Source organism: Theropithecus gelada, chromosome 11 (assembly GCF_003255815.1).
Source record: "Theropithecus gelada isolate Dixy chromosome 11, Tgel_1.0, whole genome shotgun sequence".
Taxonomy (NCBI): domain Eukaryota; kingdom Metazoa; phylum Chordata; class Mammalia; order Primates; family Cercopithecidae; genus Theropithecus; species Theropithecus gelada.
The window spans coordinates 77,179,948-77,203,240 of record NC_037679.1 but is presented as its reverse complement, the minus strand read 5'-3'; the positions used below and the strand labels follow the sequence as shown (position 1 = coordinate 77,203,240).

Genomic DNA, 23,293 nt, shown 5'->3' with positions numbered 1-23,293 from the left:
CCAGCCAGTTCACTGGAGAACCGGCGTCTCGTGGCTGCTTTGGCTGAAGGTCAGGGGATCATCTTTCTCCGGCTCCCTTTTGCAAAGGGTAGGGAAAGGAAGCGATGGCGGCCTTGGCGCCCGCCCCGCGCCCAGGGACACAGACGGGAATCCCTCGAGACCCTCAGCGGGGACTGCCGGGGGGGTCCTGCGTTCTGCAGCTTGGCAACCGCCTCCTCCGTGTTCTGCAGCTCGGGGCAGCGGCGGGGGGTGCGTCCTGCGGCAGCTGCAGGGCTCCGTCCCGCCCGCTGTCCCCGCGACTCCGTACTGCTGTCCCAGGCGGAGTGGACTCGGGGAGGGCCCAGCCTCCGTGCTCCGCCCCTGGCCCGGCAGGACCCGGCTCGGCGCGCCCTCGGCAGAAAGCCCTCCTCCCCGGCCAAGGTAGAGGAAGTTGGGCTCCCGCCTGGCTGGGAGGCGGGAGGGAGCCCGCTCCTGTTGTTTTCCGCCGGCGGGAGTGGGCAGGCAGGCGCAGGGGGCGGGGTGCGCCCTCCCTCCGCGGCCAGGGCGCTCGGGAGCCGGGACCCGAGCCTGCAGCCGAGCGCCGCTCCCAGCCCCGGACACCCGGCTCAGCCAAGCATCCTTCCTGGGGGCCGAGAAAGTGGGGCCACTCTGCCGTTCCGAGGACCTGAGAGGAGCCCTTGGTCCCCCGGGCCCCGGTGCCCTGGGGCGCACACGTCCAGCCCAGCCTGAGCCTGCATTTCCTGAGCCGGGATCTGGGGCGAGATGGCCGCAGGCGGCGGTGCGCCCGAGCCCCGCGTCCTCGTCTGCCTCGGGGCGCTCCTGGCCGGCTGGGTCGCCTTAGGTAAGGGGCCGCGATCTGGAGGGAAAAGTTGAGTTTTCCCAGTCAGCGGTGGGGAGGGGACAGCGAGGGACCAAATTCCCTCCGACTCCGCTTGGATCCGTGGTGGCCGCAGCCTAGAAGCCGCCCCAGGAGGGTCTTGGTTTCCTGCTTGCAGCTCGGCAGTCTTTGCAGGAAGGAATTTTCCCGGGCGCCCGGTGCGGGGCGAGATACCCCTAGCCTCCTGGGGTGGGCAGCCGGTGAGGCTGCAGAGGACCCGAGCCGAGGTGCAGGGGAAAATAAAGAGGCACGTGTGCCGGGAAAGTGATTTTTTTTTTTAAGCGTCGGATGTAAATTCGCTTTCTGGTTTTATTAATACCTGATACGCTGGTGCTCAAACTCGAGACTCCCACTTTATTTTTCTCCTCCCTCTGCCCAAGGTTGAACTCGCCTTACACCTGTAACCGGTGGACTTCCCTACACACCTTTGCAAGTCTTCCTGTGCTGACCAGCGCCTTCAAAGCGGGGTCTTCCGCCTTTACTTTTGGAAAAGCTTTTTATTTTGAAATACTTGGCAGACTTACAAAAGACTTCCCCTCACACTTGACATGATTGATAAAAGGTCTGAAATGCTTCATCTATGGTCTGCTTTGCTACGAAAAAAGAATTGGGGGGTGCTTACAAAAATATGTAGAATGTAAAAAGATTGAAATATATATAATATATATATGAATATATATATATGAATTTAATTCACCAGCATGCCTACTGTGCGTGCCTACTGTGCGCTGGGAGTGTGACAAGCTGGGAGGTAGCTGGGGTGCAGGGAGAGGAGGTGGAGCCAGGAGGTAGTGAAGTTTGCCAGGATGCAGGCAGAGCCCTACTTTTTGTGTTCCCGGGTATGCTCTACCCAGCTGGTCTCCTCTTGCACGTTTCTGGAGATGAGTTGTAAATTATGCTGGAGCTTCCTAGCAGCAAGTACCAAAAGTTCCTAATTGTTAGGCTCCTACAATTTTATTTTGCTTTTTTTTTTTTTTAAACCAACCGTTTAAAAACAATAACATCTCTAGGTTTCCAGTTTATCTGGAAAAATCTGAAGGTCTGGCAACACGGGGCCTGCTTTCCCAGTTGGAACTGGGCAGTGGTCATCCTTTTATCTAGGGCACGTGAGCCCAAATTTGTTCCACCTCTCCCTGTTGTAATATTTGCCCCCCTACCTTCAGTCATGGGTGTTACCTGCTGGCCCTCCAGGCATTTGGCTGAGTAATCACTGTGCTGGGGTGTGTGTGGCGGGGGAGAAGGACAGTTTCTGGACGTGAAAGGTGGTCGTCAAGTATTCCCATCTCCCCAGCTGTTGGCACTGTTTCCTGCAAGATGAACACCAGGAACCTGGGAAGACAGAAGAACCCTGGGATGAAGTCATCCTGCTGGAATGACCCGGCATTCAGGCTGACTGCCGCCCGCCCCATGGGGAACCTATCTCCACTGCTATGGCCAGCTATTTTTTTCGAGCCAGGCTCTAGCTCTGTTGCCCAGGCTGGAGTGCAGTGGCGCAATCACTGCACTGATCCTCCCACCTCAGCCTAGAAGTAGCTGGGACTACAGGCATGTGCCACCGTGCCTAGCTAATTTCTAAATTTTTTTTGTAGAGATAGGGTCTCTACAATTGCTTGAGCCCAGGCTGGTCTTAAGCTCCTGGACTCAGGCGAACCTCCTGTCTCAGCCTCCCAAAGTGTTAGGATTACGGATGTGAGCCACTGTGTTGGGCCTTTGCCCAGCTATTTTGATGCCCAGACCTGCTTCACCTTTGTGTATGGTGCCAGGGGGCTTCCTGAGCTTGGTGTATTTTTGTTGTGTGTTTGTTTTTTAAGTTGGGAGTTGTTTGCGGGGGGGAAATTGTCTTTCTCCTGACATTCAACGCCAGACAACTTATATGCATCCACTAGCTACCTTGGATTGTAAATCCTAGGTTATTCTTGGGAAAAGTTGCTTAAAAAAATAAATAAATGTTTGGGTATAACTCTTACTCTGTAAATAATAATACATGGGCAGCATCAGGGAGTTTATATTACTCCCTCTTCTGTTCCCTATTATGCATTTAAGGTTGGGGGCAAGAAGGACCCTCTGGACACCATATAAATGATCTCTAAAATTGTTACTATATTTTATCATTGCATCCTGTCTGGAGACCAGAGTAAAGTGACCTGAGTGACAATCCCACATCTCCCAGTGATTTGCTTGGGACTTTAAGTGAATAATTTAATCTTCCTAAATCTCAATTTTCTCAATAGTAAAGTGAGGAGGTATAGGATTGCCAGGCAAGAACTACCCCTTCCATGTCTATGTCAGACATCACTAATCGATGACTGTGTTCTTTTCCACTGAGCCAGGACTCAAACTCATCGTCAACCCAGCCCATAGGGCAGTCACAGATCTGGACTAGATGATCTCCAAAGGCACCTTCAGATACGGTGGTTTAAAAAAGAATGGAGTAAGCCAAGCCAGGAGAAGCCTTCAAATGGTTTCTTTTGTGATCATGTCATTCTATGCGTTGGAGGAGAAGACAATGTTAGCTGAAGTTTCACCAGGGCTTTTTTCCAAGCCACTGTTCCTGTATTTCCTTGCCAAGGAGTTAGGCAAGGGGCAGGTCTGCAGGTCGCATGTTGCATCTGTAACTCTAAAGTTCATCTTCCTTTCTATCGTGGGGGTTGCCACTGGACAATTTGGGTTCTCAGTCCTAATAATTTTTTTTTTTTTTTTTTTTTTTTTTTGAGACTGAGTCTGGCTCTGTCGCCCAGGCTGGAGTGCGGTGGCCGGATCTCAGCTCACTGCAAGCTCCGCCTCCCGGGTTCACGCCATTCTCCTGCCTCAGCCTCCCGAGTTGCTGGGACCACAGGCGCCAGCCACTTCGCCCGGCTAGTTTTTTGTATTTTTTAGTAGAGACGGGGTTTCACCGTGTTAGCCAGGATGGTCTCGATCTCCTGACCTCGTGATCCGCCCGTCTCGGCCTCCCAAAGTGCTGGGATTACAGGCTTGAGCCACCGCGCCCGGCCAGTCCTAATAATTTAAAAAGAATTCTTGGCCGGGCGCGGTGGCTCCCGCCTGTAATCCCAGCACTTCGGGAGGCCGAGGCGGGCGGATTACCTGAGGTCAGGAGTTCAAGACCGGCCTGGCCAACATGGTGAAACCCATCTCTACAAAAATTCAAAAAATTAGCGGGACATGATGGCAGGTGCCTGTAATCCCAGCTACTCAGGAGACTGAGGCGGGAGAATTGCTTGAACCCGGAAGGCAGAGGTTGTAGTAAGCTGAGATTGAGCCATTGCACTCCAGCCTGAGCAACAGAGTGAGACTTCATCTCAAAAAATAAATGAAGACATAGAAAGAATTCTTACCTGCTCTTTTTTTTTTTTTTTTCCCGAGACAGAGTCTTTTTCTGTTACCCAGGCTGGAATGCAGTGGGGTGATCTTGGCTCATTGCAACCTCCACCTCCCAGGTACAAGTGATTCTCCTGCCTCAGCCTCCTGAGTAGGTGGGATTACAGGCATGTGCCACCACGCCTGGCTAATTTTTTGTATTTTTAGTAGAAACTGGGTTTCACCATGTTAGCCAGGCTGGTCTCGAGCTCCTGACCTCAGGTGATCTGCCGCCTCGGCCTCCCAAAGTGCTGGGATTATAGGCGGGAGCCACCGCACTCGGCCATTCCGCTAATATTTGTGTTTTTAAGTAGCGACAAGGTTTCACCATGTTGGCCAGGCCGGTCTCAAACTCTTGACCTCAAATGATCCACCTGCCTCGGCCTCCCAAAGCGCTGGGATTACAGGTGTGAGCCATCGCCCCCGGCCCTCACCTGCTTTTTTTTTTTTTTTTTTTTTGAGACGGAGTTTCGCTCTATCGCCCAGGCTGGAGTGCAGTGGCCAGATCTCAGCTCACTGCAAGCTCTGCCTCCTGGGTTCACGCCATTCTCCTGCCTCAGCCTCCCAAGTAGCTGGGACTACAGGCGCCCGTCACCACGCCCGGCTAGTTTTTTTTTTTGTACTTTTTAGTAGAGACGGGGTTTCACCATATTAACCAGGATGGTCTCGATCTCCTGACCTCGTGATCCGCCCGTCTCGGCCTCCCAAAGTGCTGGGATTACAGGCTTGAGCCACCGCGCCCGGCCCCTCACCTGCTTTTTAAAGTGATTGTTCAGAAGCATTTCTTGCTGTTTTGGAATCTCTATCATTAGATGACATTCTCCACCTTTCAGCAAGTGGCTTAGTTTTTAAAATTTGGTTTTTTTCCTCCATCCTGACTTGGCTCAAAAGTCTTTTGGGAATGGTGTGGCCAAAATGGTGAGAGAATCAGAACTTCTTGGGGTCCAGGCTGGCTTCAGATCTCTCAAAGGGAGCCCTTCTAACCAGACAAGAGGCCAAATACAGATAATGATCACTCTTTCACTTAAACGGGAAGGATTGCCAGGGGCAGGTGGCAGTTTATTTTTTCTATAACAGCTGTATTCAGATACAATTTACATGCCACAAAATTCACCCTTTTAAAGTGTACGACTCAGGGAATTTTAGTGTATTCCAGGGTTACATAGCCATCACCACTAATTCATCATTTTTATCACCCCAACAGGTTCTGCCCGTCTTCCTATTCCTGCAGCCTCTTTGTATTTGGGTCTTGATTGTGGAGGGGGCTGGACAATTGTGAAACTTCTCAGCAAAATGGGTTGCATTTGCTTCTTGTTACCTAGTGACAGTCTAATGCCCGTTAGCACCTGTCAGTCTTTTTTATGAGACAGGGTCGGCTGGATGCGGTGGCTCACGCCTGTAATCCCAGCACTTTGGGAGCCCGAAGTGGGTCTGAGTGGAATGCTTGAGTTCAGGGGTTCAAGACCAGCCTGGGCAACATAGTGAGACCTCCCCCCCGACCCCCTGCCGCATCTCTAAAAAAGAAAAAAAAATTATTTACATTAAACAAACAAAAAAAGAGACAGGGTATCTCTCTGTTGCCCAGGCTGGAGTGCAGTGTCACGATCGTGGCTCACTGCAGCTTCAGTCTCCTGGATTCAAGTGATCCTCCCACCTCAGCCTCCCAAAGCCCTGGGATTATAGGCCTGAGCCACCACACCTGGACACCTGTCAGTCTTGAGTGGTCATCAGAATCACCTGGAGGGCTTGTTAAACCACAGATGCTGGACCAGGTGTAGTGGATCACTCCTGTAATCCCAGCACTTTGGGAGGCTGAGGTGGGAGGATTGCTTGAAGTCAGGAGTTCAGGACTGTCCAGGACAGCAGAGTGAGACCCACCCCACCCCCCATCTCTTTAAAAAAAAAAAAAGTTAAATAATTGCTGATTTGTTCAAAATAAACAAATAAATAAAACAAAAAGGGCTGCTGCTCTCCCAGTTTCTGATTTGGGTGTTTTGGGGTGAGGTTTGATAATTTGTGTTTCTAACACTCTGCGGCCGCTGATCTGGGCTTTTGAACGTGTTCCGTTTGCCTGGGAACCCATCCTCACCTTTCCTTGGCTGATTCTACTTGTCCATCAGATCTCAGTTTGGCTTCCTGGGGGAAGTGTTTCCTGACATTTGCCCTAGTTGGACTTAGGAGCCCTTTCTCTGAGGCCTTATCTTGGTGTTTATCACACTGCATTGTAATTGCCAGTTTATTGTCTCTTTTCTTCACTAGACTGTGAACTCTTGGAGGTTTCTGTGTGTTGTGTCCACCATGGGGTTCCCAGTGCCTTGCCCAATGTGGGCACACAGTCCCTACTGCCAGCCCATTCTTGCGTGGAGCTTCTGAGAGAACTTGAACTCTAGGGCCGTTTGAGATGGGGGGAGAGGGAGAGGCAGAGAGAGCAGCAGGACAGTGGAAGCAAAGCCAAAGCCCTCTTCTTTCTACCCCTTCTGGGTTTCTAGGCAAATAAAGCCACTTGGGTTCTCTATGAATTATTGATCGCCACAGTAATGCTGTGTAAGAAGCAACCCCAAAATGACAGTAGTGCTTATTACCCACAGGCCTGGGTGGTTGGTTAGGTGGCTCTGCTGACCCGCCTGGGGATCGATGACTAGCTGAAGGCTGATCTAGAATGGGCCAAGCTGGAGCCGTTGAGACAACTTGGGTCTGTACCATGTAGTTTATTTATTTATTTATTTATTTGAGACAGAGTTTCGCTCTTGTCGCCCAGGCTGGAGTGCAGTGGCACAATACCAGCTCACTGCAACCTCTGTCTCCTGGGTTCAAGTGATTCCCCTGCCTCAGCCTTCCAAGTAGCTGGATTACAGGTACCTGCCACCACACCCAGCTAAGTTTTTGTATTTTTAGTAGAGACGAGGTTTCACCACGTTGGCCAGGCTGGTCTCAAACTCCTGAGCTCAGGTGATCTGCCTGCCTCGGCCTCCCATAGTGCTGGGATTACAGGCATGGAGCCTGGCCTTTTGTTGTTGTTTTTTTCTTGTTTTTGAGACAGTCTTGCCCTGTCAACCAGGCTGCAGTGCAGTGGACAATCTTGGCTCACCGTAATCTCTGCCTCCTGGGTTCAAGTGATTCTCGTGCCTCAGCCTCCTGAGTAGCTGGGACTACAGGTGTGCACCACCATGCCTGGCTAATTTTTGCATTTTTAGCAGAGACGAGGTTTCACCATGTTGACCAGGCTAGTCTCAAATTTCTAGCCTCAAGTGAAACCGTCTCCCTCGGCTTCCCAGAGTGCTGGAATTACAGGCATGAGCCACTGCTCCCGGCCTCATTGTAGTTTTGATTTGCATTTCTCTAGTGATTATAGACAAGCGCTTTAAAGCCTCTGCTTGTGTCACATTCCCCAACATCCCATTGGCCAAAACAGGTCTCATGGCTGAGTCCTCACTAAGAATGGGATGGCCCCCTGGTGATGTGGGGCATGGATGGTGAGGGGCATGGATGATGGGCAGGCTGGCTGGGCAACTGGGGCTATGTTTGTTACCTACTACAAGTTCATTATGGTCAGTGACTGGCCAAGAGTCTCAACATACCAGAGGTTCTGTATGTGTTTTTTGTTTGTTTGTTTTTGTTTTGAGACAGAGTCTCGCTTTGTCACCCAGCCTGGAGTGCAGTGGCACAATCTCGGCTCACTGCAACCTCCACCTCCCAGGTTGAAACAATTCTCCCACCGTAGCTTCCCGAGTAGCTGGGATTACAAGCATGCACCACCACGCCCGGCTGATTTTTGTATTTTTAGTAGAAACGGGGTTTTGCCGTGTTGGCCAGGCTGGTCTGGAACTCCTCACCTCAGGAGATCTGCCTGTCTTGTACTCCCAAAGTACTGGGATTACAGGTGTGAGCCGCTATGCCCAGCTGCTCTGTATGTGTTACTGCATCTTAAGAACACATACGGTCAGGTGTGGTGGCTCATGCCTGTAATCCCAGCACTTTGGGAGGCCGAGGCGGGCGGATCAAGCAATTCTCCTGCCTCAGACTCCCAAATAGCCGGGACTACAGGTGCACGCCACCATGCCCAGCTAATGTTTAGTTTTAGTTTTTGTTTTTGAGACAGAGTTTCCCTCTTGTTGCCCAGGCTGGAGTGCAATGGCGCGATCTCAGCTCACCACAACCTCCGCCTCATAGTTTCAAGTGATTTTCCTGCCTCAGCCTCCCTAGTAGCTGGGATTACAGGCATGTGCCACCATGCCCAGCTAATTTTGTATTTTGAGTAGAGGCAGGGTTTCTCCATGTTGGTCAGGCTGGTCTCGAACTCCTGACCTCAGGTGAAACACCCGCCTCGGCCTCCCAAAGTGCTGGGATTACAGGCGTGAGGCACCGCGCCCAGCCACAATTTTTTGTATTTTTAATAGAGATGGGGTTTCACCATGTTGGCCAGGATGGTCTCAATGTTTTGACCTTGTGATCTGCCCGCCTCGGTCTCCCAAAGTGCTGGGGGCATGAGCCTGACCTTTCCTGAGGTCAAGAGTTCCAGACCAGCCTGGCCAATGTGGTGGTGAAACCCTGTCTCTACTAAAAATACAAAAACTAGCCGGGCATGGTGGCGCGTGCCTATAATCCTAGCTACTTGGGAGGCTGCCCGAGAGGCGGAGGTTTCAGTCAGCCGAGATCGTGCTATTGCACTCCAGCCTGGGCGACAGAGTGGGATTCCGTCTCAAAAAAAAAAAAAAGAACATATACCTGTTGAAAAAAAAAAAAAATCCTAATACAGGAGGACTGTCCAAAAAGGGACATTGTTTAGAAATTAAGAAGGGTAGTAACAGCTTGATCTTGCCTTGTACAGGATTGGAGGCTGTTGTCATTGGAGAAGTTCATGAGAATGTTACTCTGCACTGTGGCAACATCTCGGGACCGAGGGGCCTGGTGACCTGGTACCGGAATGACTCGGAGCCTGTCTTCCTTCTCTCATCCAACTCTAGCCTCCCGCCAGCTGAGCCTCGCTTCTCTCTAGTGGATGCCAGCTCCCTGCACATCAAATCGCTGGGCCTGGGAGATGAGGGGAATTACACCTGCCAGGAGATCCTGAATGTGACTCAGTGGTTCCAAGTGTGGCTGCAGGTGGCCAGTAAGTGGGGCTGGCAGGGACCGGGGCTGGAGAGGTGCTCAGAGCCTTGGAAAGGAGGAGACCATGGTCAGGAATGTGGGTTTTGGGTTCCGATGGCCTGGAATTCTTTCTGGGCCCTGCCACTTGCAAGCTGAGGGACCTCTCACACCTCTATTTCCTCACCTGTAAAATGGGGATAATTCCTGTGGCTTTGCGCAGTGGCTGATGCCTATAATCCCAGCACTTTGGGAGGCCAAGGCGGGCGGTCATCATTTGAGGTCAGGAGTTCGAGACCAGCCTGGCCAACATGGTGAAACCCCATCTCCGTTAAAAATACAAAAAATGCCTGCCGGGTGCAGTGGCTTACACCTATAATCCCAGCACTTTGGGAGGCCGAGGCAGGTGGATCACAAGGTCAAGACATGGAAACCATCCTGGCCAAGATGGTGAAACCCCGTCTCTATTAAAAATACGAAAAATTAGCTGGGCGTGATGGCATGCACCTGTAGTCCCAGCTACTTGGGAGTCTGAGGCAGGAGAATCACTAGAACCCGTGAGGCCTGGAGGTTGCAGTGAGCCGAGGTTACAGTGAGCTGAGATTGCACCACTGTACTCCAGCCTGGCAACAAAACGAGACTCGTCTCAAAACAAAAGAAAACCGCGGGCACAGTGGCTCACGCCTGTAATCCCAGCACTTTGGGAGGCCGAGACGGGCGGATCACAAGGTCAGGAGATCGAGACCATCTGGCTAACACAGTGAAACCCCGTCTCTACTAAAAAATGCAAAAAAACTAGCCGGGCGAGTTGGCGGGCGCCTGTAGTCCCAGCTACTCAGGAGGCTGAGGTAGGAGAATGGCGTAAACCCGGGAGGCGGAGCTTGCAGTGAGCTGAGATCCGGCCACTGCACTTCAGCCTGGGCGACAGAGCAAGACTCCGTCTCAAAAAAAAAAAAAAAAAAAAGAATACAAAAAATTAGCCAGGCATGGAGTCCGGCGCCTATAATCCCAGCTACTTGGGAGGCTCAGGCAGGAGAATGGAGTGAACCTGGGAGGTGGAACTTGCAATGAGCCAAGATTGCACCACTGTACTCCAGCCTGGGCGAAGAGCGAGACTCCGTCTCAAAAAAAAAAAAAAATCAGCCGGGCATGGTGGTGCATGCCTGTAATCCCTGCTACTTGAGAGGCTGAGGCAGGAGAATCGCTTGAACCTGGGAGGCAGAAGTTGCAGTGAGCCAAGATCATGCCACCACACTCCAGCTTGGGCAACAGAGCGAGACTCTGTCTCAAAAAAATAAAAATAAAAAAAATATAAAAACTTCTTACTTCTTAGAATTGCTGTGAAGAATAGATACCAGTTTATAAAGTGCTTTAGGCCAGGCATGGTGGCTCATGCCTGTAATCCCAGCATTTTGGGAGGCTGAGCGGGCAGATCACCTGAGGCCAGAAGTTTGAGACCAGCCTGGCCAACATGGTGAAACCCCATCTCTAATAAAAATACAAAAATTAGCCAGGCATGGTGGTGGGTGCCTCTAATACCAGCTACTCGGGAGGCTGAGGCAAGGGAATCACTTAAACCCAGGTGGTGGAGGTTGCGGAGATCCGAGATCATGCCACTGCGCTCCAGCCTGGGCGACAGAACTAGACTCTGTCTCAGAAAAAAAGAAAAACAAATAAAGTGCTTTAAAAGGCTCCTGGCATATTAATAAGCTTTTATTTTTAGCTTGTTGTTAATATCATCTTTGCTATTAATATCATTTTATTATGTAACAAAGTTACAGTATATCATAATCAAAGCCAGGTGCAGTGGTGTGGGACTGTAGTCCTGGCTACTCAGGATTGCTTGAGTCCCAGAGCTCCAGGCTGCAATGTACCATAATTGCACCTATGAATAGCTACCGCACTTCAGCCTGGGCAACACAGGGAGCCCTGCCTCTAAAAAAAACATACAGAGTCAAGTCAGACTGCCTGAATCCCAATGCAAAGGCTGTCACTGAGTTCTGTGTCACCTTGAGTAAGTAGCTTCATATCTCTGAGCTCCAGTTTTCCTCATTTCTTAATGGGGAATAATACATTGCCTGCTTTGTCGGGTGTAGTGAGCACTCTTATTTATTTTTATTTTATTTTATTATTATTATTTTTTGAGACGTAGTCTCACTCTGTTGCCCAAGCTGGAGTGCAGCTGGATGCAATCTCAGCTCACCACAACCTCCGCCTCCCGGGTTCAAGCAATCCGCCTGCCTCAGCCTCCCAAGTAGCTGGGATTACAGGTGCCCGCCACGTCACCCAGCTAATTTTTGTGTCTTTAGTAGAGATGAGGTTTCACCATGTCGGTCAGGCTGATCTCGAACTCCTGACCTCGTGATGTGCGCCCTTTGGCCTCCCGAAATGCTGGAATTACAAGCGTGAGCCACCAAGTCTGGCTATAGCGAGCACTCTTATACTGTGGTGCTAAGTACAGGGCTTGGCACGAGCCACCCTTCCTATTGCACTTTCCTAAAACAGTCTATCATATCTGCTGATATACACGTATGAATTTACAGCAGGCCGGGTGTTGTGGCTCATGCCTGTAATCCCAGCACTTTGGGAGGCTGAGGCGGGAGAATCACTTGAGCCAAGAGTTTGGGACCAGCTTGGTTAACATAGTGAGACTCCACATTACAAAAAATTATTAAAAAAAAAATTTAGAGTGGGAGGTTGTAAACTACAGCCTGCTGTTGTATGGCCTGCAGATTATGAATTTTTTTTTTTTTTTTTGAGATGGAGTCTCACTCTGTCACCCAGGCTAGAGTGCAGTGGCACGATCTTGGCTCACTATAAGCTCCGCCTCCCAGGTTCACGCCATTCTCCTGCCTCAGCCGCCCGAGTAGCTGGAACTGCAGGTGCCTGCCACCACGCCCAGCTGATTTTTTTTTTTTTGTATTTTTAGTAGAGACGGGGTTTCATTGTGTCAGCCAGGATGGTCTCAATCTCCTGACCTTGTGATCTGCCCGCCTTGGGCTCCCAAAGTGCTGAGATTACAGGCGTGAGCCACCATGCCCAGTCAATTGTGAATATTTTTTATATTTTTAAATGATTGAAATAAAAAGGATATTTGTGACATGAAAATCATATGAAGCCAGGTGCAGTGGGTCACGTCTGTAATCCCAGCACTTTGGGAGGCTGAGGCGGATGGATGACTTGAGCCCAGGAGTTTGAGACCAGCCCTGGCAACATAGCGAGACCCCGCTTCTACAAAAAGTGAAAAAATTAGCTGGGTATGATGGTGTGTGCCTGTAGATCCTGCTACTCAGGAGGCTGAGGTGGGAGGATTGCTTGAGCCCATGGAGGTCGAGGCTGCAGTGAGCTGTGATCATGCCACTGCATTCCAGCCTGGGTGACAGAGCAAGACCCTGTCTCAAAAAAAAAGAAAAGAAAAGAAAAAAAAAATATGAAATTCAAATGTTGGTGTTCGTAAATAAAGTTTTATTGGAATATAGCCACATTCATTCATTTACATATTATCTCTATCTTTGTTACTAACTATGGCAGAGGTGAGTGGCTGTGACATAGATCCTATGGGCTTCAAAGCCAAATTTATTTGCTCTCTGGCCCTTAACAGAGTTTGCTGGTCACTGGATTAGAAGGACATCCATGCTCTAGATTCGGGGCATGTAGTAGACATATCCATGAGAGGCCAGGAATGGTGGCTCATGCCCATAATCCTAGCATTTTGGGAGGCTGAGGTGGGATGATTGCTTGAGCCCAGGAGTCTGAGACCAGCCTGGGCAACGTAGTGAGACCCCAGCTCTACAAAAAGTATAGAAAATAGTAATTAGCTGGGCATGGTTTCATGCACCTGTAGTCCCAGCTATTCAGGAGGCTGAGTGGAGAGGATTGCTTGAGCATGGGAGACAGAGGTTGCAGTGTGCCAAGATGGTGCCACTGTACTCCATCCTGGGCTCCAGAGTGAGATCCTGCCTCAAAATAAAAATAATAGGCCAGGTGTGGTGGCTCACGCCTGTAATCCCAGCACTTTGCGGGGCTGAGGCAGGCAGATCACCTGAGGTCAGGAGCTCACGACCAGCCTGGCTAACATGGTGAAACCCCGTTTCTACTGAAAATACCAAAAATTAGCCAGGCATGGTGGTGCACACCTGTATTCCCAGCTACTCGGGAGGCTGAGGCAAGAGAATCGCTTGAACCTGGGAGGTGGAGGTTGCAGTGAGCCGAGATTGCACCACTGCACTCCAGCCCGGGCAACAAGAATGAAACACTGTCTCAAATAATAATAATAATAAAAAAATAGAGAAATACCCATGTAATCACTTCACTGTTCTGGATCCAAGATTCCTCGTCTGTAAAACAAAGAACCTACTAATTCCTTTATTCAGCATAGATTCATTGAGAGCTTGATGCCAGACACTGGTCTGGGCACTGGGCCACAGGTGTGAGCAGCCCAGTGGGGTGGACAGATGAGAAACAAGTTAATGTGATTTTTCTGAAACATTTTAAATTGGGAGGCCACAGGGCAGATTTGGGAAGTAGTGACTTTTTTTTTTTTTTTTGGGGACAGAGTCTCCCTCTGTCACCCAGGCTGAGGTACAGTGGTGCCACCTTGGCTTACTGCAACCTCTGCCTCCCGGGTTCAAGCGATTCTCACACCTCAGCTACCTGTGTAGCTGGGATTACAGATGTGCACCACCACACCTGGCTATTGTATTTTCTTTCTTTCTTTTTTTTTTTTTTTGAGACGGAGTCTTGCTCTGTCACCCAGGCTAGAGTGCAGTGGCTGGATCTCACCTCACTGCAAGCTCCGCCTCCCGGGTTCACGCCATTCTCCTGCCTCAGCCTCCCGAGTAGCTGGGACTACAGGCGCCCGCTACCTCGCCCGGCTAGTTTTTTTGTATTTTTTAGTAGAGACGGGGTTTCACCGTGTTAGCCAGGATGGTCTCGATCTCCTGACCTCGTGATCTGCCCATCTCGGCCTCCCAAAGTGCTAGGATTACAGGCTTGAGCCACCGCGCCTGGCCGGCTATTGTATTTTCAGTAGAGATGGGGTTTCTCCATGTTGGCCAGGCGTGTCTTGAACTCCTGACCTCAAGTGATCCACCTGCTTTGATCCCCCAAAAAGCTGGGATTACAGACATGAACCACTGCACCTGGCCTGGAAATAGTAACATTTAAACTGATAGGTAAATAGGGCTGGGCACAGTGGCTTATGCCTGTAATCCCAGCACTTTGAGGGGCTGAGGTGGGGTGATTGCTTGAGCCCAGGAGATCAAAGCTGCAGTAAACCATGATCATGCCACTGCGCTCCATCCTGGGTGACAGACAGAGACCCTGTCTCTGAAAAAATAAAAGGAGAAGAATTCTGCCAGCTCTCTTTTCAGGCAGAACAAGACAGGTTGAGCTGAGCATGATGCATTCACAGATAGGGAGAAGGCTGGTGTGGCAGGGGCCTTGTGTATAAGAGGGCAGGCTGTGTGAAATACGGGAGGCCAGGCCAGACTGGGGCCAAGTAGGACCTGTGCTATGGGTTGAATTACGTCCCCCAAAAAGATATGTTGAAATCCTAACCTTTGGTGTCTACGAATGTGAGCTTATTTGGAAATAGGGTCTTTGCAGATACAATCAAGTTAAGAGGAGATAATTACGGTGAGCACTAGCCCAGGTTGACTGACATCCTTATTTTTTTATTTTTTATATTTCTGACACAGAGTCTTACACTGTTGCCCAGGCTGGAATGCAGTGGCGTAATCTTGGTTCACTGCCACCTCCATTCCCTGTGTTCAAGCGATTCTCCTGCCTCAGCCTCCCAAGTAGCTGGGATTACAGGCTCACACCACCATGCACGGCCAATTTTTGTATTTTTAGTAGAGAAGGGGTTTCACCATGTTGGCCAGTCTGGTCTTGAACTCCTGACCTCAGGTGATCTGCCTGCCTCAGCCTCCCAAAGTGCTGGGATTACAGGCGTGAGCCACTGTGCCTGGCCAGGAGTTGTGATTTTATTCTCCTGGAGCTTCCCGCAGGGGTGTGGCACCCTTTCATTAGCACATGGAAAATGTATGTGTTTGGTATCAAGTAGAGCTGATGAAATAAAATAGGGAAGACAATCGGAGGTATACAAAGTCGGTGACCAGAACCAGGGTGGCGACAGTAGCCTTGGTGAAAACGCACAGGTTTGGAAAATATTTTGGAAGGAGACCAGCAGGACTCGCTGGTGGATCGGAAGTGGAGGATAAAGGAAAGAGAGACCTCCAGGACACCTCTCGGGTTTTGGATGATGTCTAAGGTTTCTGCCAGTTCTCAAAGATTAGGGCGTCATCCATCAGGGCAGTGTTTCTGTGTCTGGAGATGCCGTAGATAAATTCCTGGGTGATGCCAGGAATGAAGGGGGTGCATAAAAAATGTCACCCATCTTGGCCCCACTGTTTGTTTCCTACTGTGAGCCCATGGCAACTGCTGGTTGGTCTCCCTCAGTCCTCCTGCCCAAAGTAATTAGTCATCCCTTCCTGTCCATCTCATCAATGAATAAGTTTATCTTTTTATTTTTTTTCTTTTTGAGACGGAGTCTCGCTCTGTCGCCCAGGCTGGAGTGCAGTGGCCAGATCTCAGCTCACTGCAAGCTCCGCCTCCCGGGTTTACGCCATTCTCCTGCCTCAGCCTCACGAGTAGCTGGGACTACAGGCGCCCGCCATGTCGCCTGGCTAGTTTTTTGTATTTTTTAGTAGAGACGGGGTTTCACCGTGTTAGCCAGGATGGTCTCGATCTCCTGACTTCGTGATCCACCTGTCTCAGCCTCCCAAAGTGCTGGGATTACAGGATTGAGCCACCGTGCCCGGCCCAATAACTTTATCTTTTATCCACAGTGGAGTAAGGTGACATTGCAACTTTTTGTTTCTTTATCATCACTCTCTTTAGTTTTTTATTTTTTATTTTTTAATTTTTTTGAGATGGGATCTTGCTCTGTCGCCCAGGCTGGAGTGCGGTGGCACCATCTCAGCTCACTGCAAGCTCCACCTCCCAAGTTCATGCCAATTCTCCTGCCTCAGCCTCTCGAGTAGCTGGGACTACAGGTGCCCACCACCACGTCCGGCTAATTTTTTGTATTTTTAGTAGAGACGGAGTTTCACCGTGTTAGCCCGTATGGTCTTGATCTCCTGACCTCGTGATCGGCCCGCCTCAGCCTCCCAAAGTGCTGGGATTACAGGTGTGAGCCACCGCGCCCGGCCACTCTCTTTAGTTTGTGATGACTTGAACGGACACTGATTTGTTAATAATTGGCTAAGTTTATTGGAGGATGGACTAGTTTTGTTATTGCCCTTTAGGGAGATAAAGGCAAGGTCTTGTTACAATGAACGTGAACTTACATCTTTAAAAATGTCACTGAACTCTTGGCTGGGCGCAGCGGCTCACGCCTGTAATCCCAGCACTTTGGGAGGCTGAGGCGGATGGATCACTTGAGGTCAGGAATTTGAGACCAGCCTGGCCAACATGGTGAAACTCCATCTCTACTAAAAATACAAAACTTAGTCAGGGTTGGTGATGCGCACCTGTGATCCTAGATATTTGGGAGGCTGAGGCACAAGAATCGCTTCAACCGGCGAGGTGGAGGTTGCAGTGAGCTGAGATTGCACCACTGCACTCCAGCCTGGGTGACAGAGCAAGACTCTGTCTCAACCAAAAAAAAAAAAAAAAAAAAAAAGAAAAGAAATAAAAACGTCATTGAATTCCTGTGGCACTTTGCGCTCCCTCCAGGCAAGTCCTGTGCGTGTCTTCGTTACTGTGCTGTGATTCATAGCGTGGAAATCTCTTCACTTGGAAATACATGGAGTCCTTGACTAATGTACAGCTTGTTTGTGAAAACCAGACACAGATCCCTTTCAGTTCAAACACACCAGAGCCCTCTGGGCTTGGTCTCCTGGTTCTCACCTTAGGAGGTCCCTGGACAAAACACCAGACCCTTCTCTGCCTCAGGGAACCCTGTGTTGCTCCCCCGACAGTGGCCAGCGGGAAGGGCATGACATCTCTGATTGGAGTTGGCCCTCATTTTTGCATAGATTTGGGAAAATAGATTAGGTTTGATTCAGCCTGTCTTTCTGGGATGGCAGTGGTATTGTGGAGTGGTCCAGATACCTAGGTTCAAATCCACGTTCTACTAGTTGTCGTCTGTGTGACCTTGGGAAACTCCCTTGAACTCCAATGTTAGTTTTATTGTCTGTGAAATCGAGGGTAACGGTGGAACGAGTTACAGATTTGTGGTATGCGGAACGAGTTACAGATTTGTGGTATGCACTAATGAGACAAACTCATGTAGCCCTCAGCACACTTGAACTGGATCCAGTGGTTAAGCCAGTGAGGGGACTCCCATGGGGCAGTCCATCTCAAGTTCTCAACAATCAACCAGTTTCTATCTGGGTCCTTTTTCTTTTTGTTTTTGAGACAGAGTTTCACCCTGTCGCCCAGGCTGGAGTGCAATGGTGTAATCTCAGCTCACTGCAGCTTCCGCCTCCCGGGTTCAAGTGATTCTCCTGCCTCAGCCTCCCGAGTAGCTGAGATTACAGGCATGCGCCACCACGCCTGGCTAATTTTTTGTATCTTTAGTAGAGATGAGGTTTCACCATGTTGGCCAGGCTGGTCTCAAACTCCTGACCTCGTGATCTGCCCGCCTTGGCCTCCCAAATTGCTGGGATTATAGACATGAGCCGCTGCACCCGGCCTCATCTGGGTCTTTCGAACAGGTCTTGCTGTGGGTTGGGGACTCTGTGTGCCCAGATCTTTTCACTGATGTGGTTGCTAGCTGGGTCACATTACCTCCTTCTCTCTCTCTTTTTTTTTTTTTTTTTTGAGACAGGATCTCACTCTGTCACCCAAGCTAGAGTGCAGTGGTGTGATTTCGGCTCACAGCAGCCTTGAAATCCTAGGCTCAAGTGATTCTCTTATCTCACCTTCCCGAGTAGCTGGGACTAATGGTGTATGCCACCACACTCGGCTAACTTTTTAGTTTTTTGTAGAGACAAGGTCTCACTATATTGCCCAGGCTGTTTTTGAACTCCTGGGCTCAAGCAGTCCTCTCTCCTTGGCCTCCCACAGTGCTGGGCTTACAGATGTGAACCACCTCACCCAGCCCCCTCCTTCTCTTAAGGAGAATGATTTGGAAACATTCTAATATGGCGTTGGAATCTAAGGGGAACAAGGTATGACAGTTTGTTATCTGCAAGTGGCCTGGGATGTGTGACTGGACAGAGATGCTGTAGAAACATGGAAATGGCAGTAGGGGGTTGCCAGATTTCTCCCTCCTTACCCGCTGGTCCTCTGCTTGTCCATCCGTGGGCATTTGGTGTCTCTGTCTTGTAGGAGGTCAGGTTTTCTTTAGGCCCAGGGCAATTCAACCTGCCTGGAATGGGTACCTGTGGTGTCCATTCATCACTCATCCCACAACAAGAGTGTGCACTGCTCCCTGTTAATTGAAAGGTGAGGTTGAAGGGTCTTGCCATCAGGATTGGAACTCTGCTTCTAAATGTACAGAAATCCCTTGGTCCAGAGCAGTTAAGGGCTGCCAAGGCCGTTTTTCTTTCTTTTCTATTCTTTTCTTTTCTTTCTCTTTTTTTTTTTTTTTTTTTCAATTTTTAAATTTAGGCTGGGAGTGGTGGCTCATGCCTGTAATCCCAGTGCTTTGGGAGACCAAGATGGGCAGATCGCCTGAGGTCAGAAGTTTGAGACTGCCTTGGCCAACATAGTGAAACCCCATCTCTGTTAAAAATACAAAAAAATTATCTGGGTGTGGTGACACACACCTGTAATCCCAGCTACTCTGGAGGCTGAGGTGGGAGCATCACTTGAACCCAGGAAGCGGAGTTTGCAGTGAGCTGAGTTTTCGCCACTGCACTCCAGCCTGGGCGACAGAGTGAGACTCCATCTCAAAAAAATACACAAGTAAATAAATTAATTAATTAAACAAATATTTTTGCAGAGACAGGGCCTCATTATGTTGCTCAGGCTGATCCTGAACTACAGGGTTCAAGCGATCCTCCCGTGTCAGCCTCCCACAGTGCTGAGCTTACAGGCATACGCCACCTCACCCGGCTACACAGCTGTTTATTTCATCAATTGACCCATCCCTGCTACCTCCAGATTGGAGTGGGTATGATATTGGAACAGCCATGTGTTTACCTGCAGACAGGCTGGTCAGATAGGGAAGGTGTCATAGCCCTTCCCATATCTTGGTATACTTTTTTTTGAGACATGGTTTCACTTGGTTACCCACACTGGCATGATCTCAGCTCACGGCAACCTCCGCCTCCTGAGTTCAAGCTATTCTCCTGCCTCAGCCTCCGAAGTAGCTGAGATTACAGGCGCCCACTACCATGCCTGAATAATCTTTGTGTTTTTAGTAGAAACAGGGTTTTGTTTTGCCGTATTGCCCGGGGTGGTCTCGAACTCCTGACCTCAAGTGATCCGCCTGCCTCGACCTTCCAAAGTGCTGGGATTACAGGGTGTGAGCCACCGTGCCCGGCTGACTTTGTGCTTTTTTTTTTTTTTTTTTTTTTTGAGATGAAGTTTCGCTCTTGTTGCCTAGACTGAAGTGCAATGGCGCAATCTCAGCTCACTGCAACCTCCGCCTCCCGGGTTCAAGCGATTCTCTTGCCTCGCCTCCCAAGTAGCTGGTATTATACACATGTGCCATCACGCCTGGCTAATTATTTGTATTTTTAGTAAAGACAGGGTTTCACCATGTTGGCCAGGCTGGTCTCGAACTCCTGACCTCAGGTGATCCGCCTGCTTCGGCCTCCCAAAGTATTGGGATTATAGGCGTGAGCCATCGTGCCCAGCCAACTTTGTGTTTTTCTTTTTTTAAAAAAGATATTGTCTCTTATGTATGCATTTGAGGAGCTGAGATATCAAGAGATAGATCAGCCCATGAAAGACCCCAGTTAGATTTCATGGTACACAGTGCCAGGCTCTCCCTGTGTCTGTTTTTCTTAGGCCAAGCAAGTGTTTAGGGAACAATGGAACCAGCTAGCATGTGAGCAATGAGGAAGCTGGTCTGTGTCGACCTCCAAGAGGCTTAGGATTCAGTTGGGTTTGGGGGATGGGGAGCTCCTCTCTAGCCAGTGATATGGCCTTCACTCCAAACTTCCAAGAAAGGGAATCTCAGGAAAGATGCATGTTTCCTGGCTGATGGGCCTGTCTGATATGGACCCACCAGCAGTGCTTTTGTGTGTTGGTGGTGGTGTCACTATGTCTTCTCACAGTGTAGACTCCTAGGGAAGGGGAATGTTGGGTACACCGAAGAAAACTTGTGTGTGCCTGCTCAGAAGGTGGGGTGATTCTTGCCCAAGGATTGATTAATTTGGGTCTTGCCAAGCTTATCTGTTTTTTTTTTTGTTTGTTCGAGAGGGAGTCTCACTCTGTTGCCCAGGCTGGAGTGCAGTGGCGCGATCTCAGCTCCCTGGATTCAAGTGATTCTCTTGCTTCAGCCTCCTGAGTAGCTGGGATTATAGGCACATGCCACACGCTCAGCTAATTTTTGTATTTTTAGTAGAGATAGGGTTTCACCATGTTGGCCAGGCTGGTCTCCAACTCCTGACCTCAAGTGATCCACCCACCTCAGCCTCCCACAGCTCTGGGATTCCAGGCGTGAACCACCGTGCCCGGCCTGCCAAGCTTATCTGTGGCAGAGATTGGTGCTTACAGGAGCCTGCAGATCTCTGGGATGGGCTCTGAGTGGCAGTCACTAGGGAGATCAAGAGGCAGTGGGTTGTTGATTTTGCCTGTAAAGGTGATATCACAGTCTTTAAGTTTTCCCACAGACCTCATCCTATTGGAGAAGTACACATTAACTGATTAGCACAGACTGTGGGGTGCATTATGAAGTCATTTTCTTTTTTCTTTTTTTTTTGAGACAGAGTCTTGCTCTGTCGCCCAGGCTGGGGTGCAGTGGCCGGATCTCAGCTCACTGCAAGCTCCGCCTCCCGGGTTTACGACATTCTCCTGCCTCAGCCTCCCGAGTAGCTGGGACTACAGGTGCCCGCCACCTCGCCCGGCTAGTTTTTTGTATTTTTTAGTAGAGATGGGGTTTCACTGCGTTAGCCAGGATGGTCTCGATCTCCTGACCTCGTGATCCGCCCATCTCGGCCTCCCAAAGTGCTGGGATTACAGGCTTGAGCCACCGCGCCCGGCCTGAAGTCATTTTCAAATAAGATTGCTGGTCTGAAGAGTAAATGGCTGAAGATAAGGTAACTTTTCCTGTTAGCAAGGGACTCAAGATACTGAGATGTAAGTGAACCTTTTGCAGCTCTTGACTGGCCAACCTATATTTGTGGTGGGTAAGAAAAGAAGTGAATTCTGATGTCAAAGAGGACAGCAGAGAACAGGAAGGCAGCAGCCGTAGATTGTTCTAGAACAGGATTCGGCAAAGCTTTTCCTTTCCTTTTTTTCTTGAGATAGGGAGGGTCTCATTGTGTCACCCAGGCTGGAGTGTACTGGCGCAATCACAGCTTACTGCAACCTCCACCTCCTGGGCTGAAGTGATCCTCCCACTTCAGCCTCCCAAATAGCTGGGACTACCTGCCTGCACCACCACACCCGGCTAATTCTTTGGTGTTTTTTGAGATGGGGTTTTGCCATGTTGCCCAGGCTGGTCTCGAACTCCTGGACTCATGTGATCTTCTGCCTCAGCTTCCCAAAATGCTAGGATTACAGGCGTGAGCCACCGTGCCTGGCCAGCAAAACTTTAAAAAAATTTTTTGGCTGGGTGTGATGGCGCATACTTGTAATCCCAGCACTTTGGGAGGCCAAGGTGAGTGGATCGTTTGAACCCAGGAGTTCAAGACCAGCCTGGGCAACGTGGCAAAATCCCGTCTTTACTAAAAATACAAAAATTAGCTGGGTGTGGTGGAATACGCCTATAGTCCCAGCTGCTGGCGGGGCCTGAGGCAGGAGGATCACCTGAACCTTGGGAGGCTGAGGCTGCAGTGAGCCGTGATCAGGTCACTGCTCTCCAGCCTGGGTGACAGAATGAGACCTTATCTCAAAAAATAAAAAATTAAAAAATTAAAAATAAATTTTCTTTTTAATTAATTATTTGATTTTTCATTTTTGTTTATTTAGTTTTTGAGATGGAGTCTACTGCTGTCGCCCAGGCTAGAGTACAGTGGCATGATCTTGGCTCACTGCAACCTCTGCCTCCCAGGTTCAAGTGATTCTCCTGCCTCAGCCTCTGGAGTAACTAGGACTACGGGCATGTGCCACCATACCCAGCAAATTTTTGAATTTTTAGTAGAGATGGGGTTTCACCATGTTGGCCAGGCTAGTCTTGAACTCCTGACCTCAATAAAATATATATTATTTATTTTGGGTCTTGCCCAAAATTGGGTCTTGCCAAGCTTATCTGTCTTTGTTTGTTTGTTTGTTTGAGATGGAGTCTCACTCTCTTGCCCAGGCTGGAGTGCAGTGGCGCGATCTCAGCTCACTGGATTCAAGTGATTCTCTTGCTTCAGCCTCCTGAGTAGCTGGGATTACAGGCATGTGCCACCATGCCCAGCTAATTTTTGTATTTTTAGTAAAGACTAAATATATAGTCTTTATATATTACAAACTATATACTAAATATATAGTCTTTATATATTATAAAAAATATATATTACATATAAATAATATAATATTTAAATATATTTTATATCAATAAAATAATATAATATGTAGTATATAAATATATATTTACATATAACTAATATAATATTTTATATAAAATATGTAATTTATATATTTGTATACATAAAATAGTAATTGATAACTTTTTTGCAGTACAGATCTGTTAATGAGAAGAATGGAATTCCTTTTTCGGGGAGGATAGTATTTTACTTAATTGGGATTCACAGGTAGTGTTCTCTCGTCAGATTGATCAAAAGTGCTCATCATTAAAATCCATCCTTAGCTCTTGGGTTATACAAAACAGATGGTGGGCTAGCATTTGCCGACCCCTGTGCT

The 23,293-nt window shown here is 49.2% G+C and overlaps 1 protein-coding gene across 1 annotated transcript in view; it reads left to right on the top strand.

Annotated features, from left to right (window-relative positions):
* The first annotated feature begins 428 nt into the window (after window positions 1–428).
* The window catches only part of VSIG10 (V-set and immunoglobulin domain containing 10), a 48,221-nt gene continuing 25,356 nt past the window's right edge, over window positions 429–23,293 (top strand). The window contains exons 1-2 of the mRNA XM_025403664.1: window positions 429–841; window positions 9,063–9,344. Coding sequence (XP_025259449.1) covers window positions 763–841; window positions 9,063–9,344 — 361 coding nt within the window. The 5' untranslated portion in view covers window positions 429–762. The remainder of the gene's footprint in view (window positions 842–9,062; window positions 9,345–23,293) is intronic.